The sequence below is a fragment of the Octopus bimaculoides genome, chromosome 8, assembly GCF_001194135.2.
Source record: "Octopus bimaculoides isolate UCB-OBI-ISO-001 chromosome 8, ASM119413v2, whole genome shotgun sequence".
In the NCBI taxonomy this organism is placed as follows: Eukaryota; Metazoa; Mollusca; class Cephalopoda; order Octopoda; family Octopodidae; genus Octopus; species Octopus bimaculoides.
This window is the reverse complement of record NC_068988.1, coordinates 75,720,252-75,728,944: the sequence shown is the minus strand read 5'-3', so window position 1 is coordinate 75,728,944 and position 8,693 is coordinate 75,720,252. Positions and strand designations below refer to the sequence as shown.

Here is an 8,693-nt window from a genome sequence, read left to right as displayed (position 1 = left end):
GAAATGGTGTACATATACATCTCTCTCTCTGTCTCTTTCTTTCTCTCTTTCTCTCTCTGTGAAAGTATCTGTCACTACAGTATCGAAATGTGATTGTTTCAGTTAGTGGAATAGTTTCATTTTTAAAGTGAAAGTATTTGACATGAGTGTTTTTGTTTCACTTTTGACACGTAATACTTAAATAGTGGAGGAGATATTATGTTGCCGTGTGCTCGAACTCTGCAAGAAGTTAATAATTTTTTTTGACTAAAACACAACTGGAACCCTAAGTAAGGCATGTGTAAAATTTGAATGAAATTGGTTGCGTAGTTCTCGAGTTTTAGGGATTCACACAGACAGACAGACAGACATTCTCATTTTTATATATATAGATTATATATAGGGGAAGTAACTGAGGAATTACTTTAAGAAAATATAAATTTTGGTTAAAATGTGATGAGTTAATGATGGAGTAAAAGTAATTGAAATATCAAACAACTTTCTTTAGTACATTATTTACATTTGACGGATATTTGTCCTCATCTTGTTTGTTGTTAACACAACATTTCCACTGATATACTGTCCAGCCTTCATCGGGTGTCTTGGGAAAATTTCGAATCTGGGTTATTATTATTATTATTATTATTATTATTATTATTATTCAGCCCGCGCTCTTAATCACTACGGAATAATAATAATAACATCGAAAAATACCTTAGGAATGAGAACCCAGGTTCGAAATTTCCCCAAGACACCTGATGAAGGCTGGAGGGTATATCAGCTGAAATGTTGTGTTAACAACAAGCAAGATGAGGACAAATATCCGTTAAATGTATATAATGTACATAATTCCTCATCTCTTAAATATAGAACTGAATTTTCTTTAGGTAAAGTAATTTATGATTGCTGCCTTCCCCTTCAACTTTTGATCTTTTTGGGGAATATGTTTGTTAATTTTTCAAATAAAAATCTATATATTTGAAAACTAAGACATCAGCCTCTCAAGAAAATCTTTCCAGTGCATTCTACATGTTAGTGGAATATCACTTAGACAAATGGAGAAGTTTAAGTAGCTCAGGACTGTATTCATGAGTGAGGGGAATCAGGAGGCCAAATTGGATGCTAGAATTGCAGGTACTGGTATAGTAATATGCCAGCTCCCACAGTCAATCCTCAGAAGAGGAGAGGTTGGTAAAAAAAGGTAATGCTCATGAATATTGGGCAATGAGTGAAAGAGCAGCATCACTAATACAAGCAACCAAAATGGAGTCCCTCTGCAAGATCTCTGAAGTAACATTACTTGACAGGGTGCATAGCTTGGAGATCAGGGAGTCTCTCTAGTTTGAGCTGCTACCTCTCTGCACTAAGAAGTCACAGCTTCAATATTATGGACATGTGATTAAAATGTCACAGGAAAGAACTGCAAGAAATTCTTCAAGCCAAGCCAGTTGGCAGGATGCCTAGGGGTAGACCAAGAATGAAATGAAATCCATAGATCCAGCTGGCCATACTTGGGAATCCAACTAGAAAGTGTAACGATGGTTGCTTCTGACAGGACACTATGCCTAAGGAATCTACCCCCAATAACCCTTCCAGGAATAGTTGGCAGGAAAAAATAGATGAGTGGATGGATGTTTTCAAAATGTATAGTCAAAATTGAAAACAGCTTGGATGGTTACACAGTCAAGAAATAACCAACCTTAGGGTTCAGGGTTCTATTATACTGATCAGCAGATTGATGCTAACATAGAAGACACATATCTCTGAAGTCAAACAATTCCTTGTAATTGAAATTGGCAAAAGGAAACTGTATGGAAGCCCATCATATGAAGAGAAAATACAAGATATCAATTGTGTACTATGATAGAGACTCATTATCAGAATTGTAATCGACCAGTGATTTGTTGTCTACTGTAAACCTGTAAAACAATGTTGCTTCACCATTTGTGATATATAATAAATTTATGGAGACTGACTTCTCTAACATTAGGACATAGGAACAACTGTGAGGGAAAACCATTTCTAGGAATTTTTTTTCGCTTTTATTTTCAGCATCAGTTTTGAATTTATTTAGAAATATTTTAGTTAATACTGAGGTTGGTTATGTTCTAAGCAGAAACAACAGTCCTGCGGAGAAGAGCTGAATTAAATTCTTCAATAATGCCAAAATAAAGAGTTACCTCTCCCAGGTTAGTATTCTCTGCCCAGTAAGATCTACTAAACATCAGCCCTATGGATCTATGTCATTCAGAAATGACTTCTCCCATCTTATTTATTGCAAATAGTTGACAAGGGGTTTTTGATGATACCTTAATAAGAAATTAAAAGGCAAAAACTTTCAACAAGATAAAGATGTTAAAAAACCTCAAAGCTTTATAAAGGTATAGCTTAGTGGTTCCCAACTCTTTTATTTAAATGAATTTTCCCACAGACCCCTTTTAATATGCTTATCCTTCTGTGTATGTATGTATATATATATATATATATATATATATATATATATCATATATATATATATATCATATATATATATATATCATTCGCCATGATAGATTGCTAGCCACTACACATTCTTTTTTTCTCTCCTTGTTTCTTTGTGTGTTCCTTTCTGTGGAAGAGCGTAGGCTCGAAACGTTAAAGATTTTTCACTTCCTGTGCATTACACTAATACATCTGTTTTATTTTTGTGAATTCTCCCTGTATATACACACACACACACACATATATATATGTATATATGAAATTTTGAATTTAGCTGACAGACCATCAAGAGTCTGTGGACTCCAGATTGGGAACTACTGGTATAGCTTGTGGAAATATTCCTTAACAAAAATCAGTCACTTTTTCTTTCTTTCCTTACACACATAACACACTATAATAATACCTTGTTCATATGGATGGTCTTTGGTTGAAATATAAACAGCAGGCCGCCGTACCTGTGAAGAAAGCATAGAGAATATAAAATTAGTCACTAATTGAATGATATTAATTAACCAACAATGGAGGATATTAATTAATCAACAATGGAATATATTTCTAGGTTAGGAAAATGATTAAGTAAAGTGTTCAATGGAAGGTTTACACTGGAGTGAAACCTGGTTTGATGTTTCATTGATGTCAACATAGAAATTAATGGCATTGGGGTGGAGCTGTTACATGGAAAGAATTTCAACATAATAAAGATTAAACATGTTGGAAGGGTGAGGAATGGGATTAGGATTGATACCTAAAAATACAGTATGCCTTCAATCAGTTCAACTGTGATTATCTTGTCCAGCTAATCCAAATTCTTGTTATAAAGGCACATCTCAATTTATAGACACCAAATCATCAAGGTTTAACACAAGTTGACCCTCTGGCTATCTTTAACAGTGTCCTAAACTTCCAGCTAAGAATAATTCCTTTCTTCCATTATTCTCATTGGAATTTTCCCTCCATCCTTTAATAAAAAAAATAAACAAATAATCAACAGTATGACTGAAAATTGAAGCAGTTTTCAAAAATCAACTAAGCCATACTTTTACAAAACATCTTCAAATGAATGACAAAACAATTATAAAAGAACAGCCATAAGAGAGAGAGAGAGAGAGAGAGAGTGCATGCGTGCGCACGCACAAACAGACAGACAGACACAGGAATGACTGATAAGTTTGCTTCCTAATTACATAGTTCCAGGTTCAATCCCACTGAATAACATCTTGAGCAAGTGTCTTCAACTAGAGCCCCAGGCTGGTCAGAACTTTGTGAGTGCATTTGGTAGATGGATGGAAACTGAAAGAAGACTGTCATGTATGTCTGCGTGTGTTACTGTCTTCTTGCCTTGAAATCATGACAGTTGTAAACAAGTGTCACAGTCATGCAAGTAGTGTCCTTCATTTCCAGTTTTCCATGAAAATATGTCTGGACATAGAGAAGTATCACCTTGCTTGAAAACAGGTGGGAGTTGGTGACAAGAAGAGTATCTAGCCATAGAAAATTTGCACCAACAAATTCAATCTGACACATGCAAGCATGGAAAAGTGCTCATGAAAATGATGAAGGGTTCACTTAGTTTCACTGGGTATTTCAAAAATTCTACTGGTCTCAATCTGGAATAAAGTCTCTAGACCACAAACTTAGGTGGATGGAGTGAACATTTAACATTAAATATTCTTCTCAACCTAGTCAGATAAGGCCTGCTGAAAATTTTATATTTGGGGCTAGATCAATAGCAGAAATGATGAAAGAATGACAAATTTATATCTATGAAAACTAGGATTACACATCAGATTTCAGTCTTTATTTGTACTAAAAGTTAACAAAACCATTAATCAATAGTTGAAGGGTTTGGTGTATGTATATTTACACTGGCCACTATCTATATATACATATGAACCATAACTGAACAATATTAATATGTATATATGCACTATATTTGTATAAAAACTTTACAATATGGTCTTGTAGGATCTGGACATTGGTTTAGAGCTCATCTTCAACAAATTATAGGTTATATGAATATATTGATGAGGAGTATACAGTATATCAATTATGTGTATACAACATATATATGAATACAAGATGGCAGCAGGGTGTATGACCTGGCAGATCCAACAAAGCTATAAAGATGTTAAATCAACAGAAAAACTGTCTTGCTGAGACAGAAAAGCAGTCTATTCACCAGAGGTTGGAAGACAGCTAAATTGAAAGTGGGTTGGCATCATTTGTAAGCTAAAAGAACACAAGGAAAAGAGACTTGGTATCCTGTTGATCATTTAGTCTGTTCCACAGTAGCAGAGTGAAATCTGTGTGACCTGAAGTTAAGAATCTCAGGTGCTCATAGGCCACCAAGGAATCAGATAACAAACCTTGCTATATGTACCTACAAATTCAGCAAAGCATACTGGCTTCATTTCTTTCAAGCCTACATATTTCCTTGACTTTCACAGCCCATGTTTCACTGCTGTGTACGATAGCTGTTCAAACACAGACAGCATTCAATCTGCTTTCACTCCGAGAGGCCCTTTGTTGCCAGTAGAGGTAGGAGCTTTCTGAACTTTGCCCAGCCTATTCTCATAGCTATGCTCTTGTAGCATCCACCTCCGCTACTAACTTGGTCACCTATATAACAAAAGCTATCTACTACCTTGAGCTTACCCACCTGGCAGTTGATAGAGTCTATTTTCTGTACATTTATGGTGTTTATTGTACCTGTGCATCTTCCACACACAAAAGCTATTTTCGCTGTTAACCTTCCTCTGATACGGCTGCACTTCTTATGTGTTCAAAGCTTACACTGGGTACATTTTATGGAGTTTCGACTCACACCTTTCTACAGATTGAGCAGGGCCATCTACCTGAGGGGATTTGTAGGTTGTCTGCCTTCCTACTTACTAAAACTTCGGTTTTTGCTAGGTTAACTCTAAGGCCCTTTGATTCTAGACCTTACTTCCATACCTGAAACTTTTCTAGTTCTGGTAGTGATTCAACTATAAAAACAAGGTCATCAGCATAGAGGAGCTCTCAGGGGTAGCCTGTCTTAAAATCCTCTGTTATTGCTTGGAGGACTATGATGAACAAATGGGGGCTGAGCACCAATCCTTGATGAACCCTTACTTGTACCCTGAATTCTTTGCTGTACTCACTGCCAACCCTCACCTTACTGATAGTGTAGCTGTACACGGTTTGTACAACTCTCACCAACCACTCATCTATCTGTAGTTTCCACATTGACCACCAGATAAGGGATCGGAGGACTCAGTCAAAGGCTTTCTCCGTATCAATGAAAGCCAAGTACAAAGGTTTATCTTTAGCTATGTATTTCTCTATAAGCATTTCCCCTCACACTCACGAAACAGCTCTCAATTCCCACTGTACCATTTATATTCTCCACACTGTACTTTGTGGGTATGTTCCACTGCACCTCCAACACTTATCCCACTCTCTCTCTCTTCCTTTCTTTTCATTTCCTACTAGCGTAGCCAAGTATCTCCTCTATAGTAAGACACCTATCTATTCCTCCATTTTACTTCAACCTTTCAACTGATACAAAGCCACCTCCCTCAATATCACTAGCTCTCCCAACTGAAGGGTCTTTGTCTTGCAAGTTACTTGGTGAACCCACTGATGTTGGTGCCACATAAAAAAGCACTCAGTATACTCAGTGGTTTGTATTCATCAGCATCTGCCTATCCTATTTTCTGGTGAGAACATAGTTAATGTGGCTTTTGTGTCCACCAGATTCATAAGTGATCAAGTGACTCAGATTTTCTGAAGTTAGTGTGGCAGATCAACAAGTCATTAGCATCACAAAACTCCAGCACCCTTGTTTCTTCCTCATTTCTAGAACCAAGCCATACCCTCCTTATAACCATGAAATCCATTGGAGTACTGCCCAAAAAGTCCATTAAAATAACAAGCTACAATAATAAAGTCTTAGTCATCCATCATTGAGATAATCTTTAGAAGGGATTCATAGAAGATCTTTCAGTTCATCCACCAGTCGAGCCTATGAGGCATATACTGAGATAAATGTTACTGTTGTATAATCTAATCTTCGCATCACAATCATATCACACACTCTGACTACCTCAGTTACTTTATCTACCCATTTTCCTGCTAAGCATATCTCTATACACACATCCTCACGCCTTCACTGCTACTTATCCAGAATAGTATACAACTCTGCTTTCTGTCCAAGGAGTCTAGCAGAGACTCCTCTCTTGTATCCAGCACACATCTACATGCCAGCACTCCAACATTTCAACAATTTCACTTGACCAGCCTTTAACTGTGCCAACATTGAACATGGCAGCTCTGTGGAAGTAGACTTCTGAAGAGTGATGGGGTATATGTGATATTAGTTTAAATTTCTGAAAAGATATTTTCTAAGCACCTGTGACCAGATAATGAATCTTTCAACATATCTTATGAAAACATTTATTTTTCAATGATTTACACATTTCCCTCATTCCTGCCAAGAGCATCAATGGTACCATAGCCATCTATATATAAACACACAAGCATACATTCATACATGCATTTCCTACATAGACATGTAGATATACAGGGATATTACACATGCGTTTCACACATATGCACAACATATCTAGATATGAGCACAAATATATATAAATGGGCACAGCCATCATTGAGGAGGTGGTGAGTAAAAGGGGATAAAATGACAACTTATAACTGTCCTAATAATGTGATTTGTAATCATCCAATGCTAAATGAAGACTTCAAGAATATCTAAACAGTTATCAAGTAAAATGGCAATCTCCATAAAATAGTAAACAAAAAACTATTTTACACTACATACAACAACTAAACAACACAAACTACCACCATTTGCTAAGGCTGAGGGTTAGAGTAAAGCTACTGAAATTACATATTAAGGAAAGAAAATAAGAACTTAACTTAAGGGTTCTTTTTACACATCCTGCCAACATAAAATGACATCAATTTATCTAAATATATATGTGTATATGTCTGAACCCCACAACTGCTTGACAACTATGTTGGTTTGTTTATGCACCCCTAACTTTGGGATCAACCTGTTCAACTAGACATTTTAAGGAGGTGCTCCAACATGGCAACAGTTCAATGACTGAAACAAGAAAAGTCTATCTCTAGATGGGATTGCTGGGACCTTTGAAACAGTGCAGGGACGTCCAGTTTGGGGGCAGGTATAGCTTACAATGCCAAAATTTGGTGTCAACCTCTCCAGGATCTTCCATATGTGTATCACTGCCTATCTTGCCTGTCTTCACTTTAGGGAGTAGAGTTATAACTCTTTCAGTCTCTTCCAGTAGTTCAGCTGTTTTATTGAAATAATCTTCCTGATGTAGCAATACTGAACTGCATCAGTTTGACACTGTAGGTTGACTACAGGTGAAAACAGTAATCCAAATGGCTGAGGTAAAATATCCTCCAACAGAATCAACATAGTTTCCTGGTCCATTGTGCTGAAAGCTCTCAGAATCCGTCCAGCAAATTGCCTACACATTGCCACCATCTTATTGATATGCATGTGAAATAAGGCATTGCTATTCACATCAATCCCCAGATCAAGCACATATTGCAGCATATTAGTGCAAGTTGGCTGATAGTGGAGAGCTTGCAATTTTCCTGCATTAAACTGCATGTTGTTTTTTTTCACCCCATTTATATATGGCAGCCTGGTTTTTCTGGAGAAGATTAGCATTGACTGCTTGTACTACTTTTGTGTAATCGGCAAAGCTAGATGGCATCCCATAAAAGCCACCACAAACAGTAGTGTCCCCAAGATAGTTCCCTGAGGTACTCTGCTCGCAATCATTGTCTCTTTGATGAGGGCCCCATTGGTTCCCCATTGGCTGCCACAACTTGGCTTGTCTTTTGAGCAGTCATGTAACCAGTCACCAAGTTTTCCAACAATGCTGAGTCTCCATAAGGTGTGATATCATCTCGTAATCAACCTTATCAAAGGCCTTTTCAGAATTGAGATATATCACAATCAAATATTAGCGATTCATTAGTTGTTTCAACACCCAGTCATAATACTGCAGGAGGTGTGTAAGGCAGCAGCTTCTTGAGCAGAAGCCATGCTGGGAGTCAGGGTGCAACTCATAAGCTTCCTCCTGAGAATGAATTCCATGATTTTGCTGACATGTGAGGTTAGAGACAGGCCAAAATATACACATATATACATACATACAAACATATATATATATATATATATATATATATATATA

At 36.9% G+C, this 8,693-nt stretch overlaps 1 protein-coding gene across 1 annotated transcript in view; it reads right to left on the bottom strand.

The window, feature by feature from the left end:
- LOC128248590 (DET1- and DDB1-associated protein 1-like) overlaps window positions 1–8,693 on the bottom strand; it is a 43,061-nt gene that overhangs the window by 14,640 nt on the left and 19,728 nt on the right. The window contains exon 3 of the mRNA XM_052970194.1: window positions 2,864–2,915. Coding sequence (XP_052826154.1) covers window positions 2,864–2,915 — 52 coding nt within the window. The remainder of the gene's footprint in view (window positions 1–2,863; window positions 2,916–8,693) is intronic.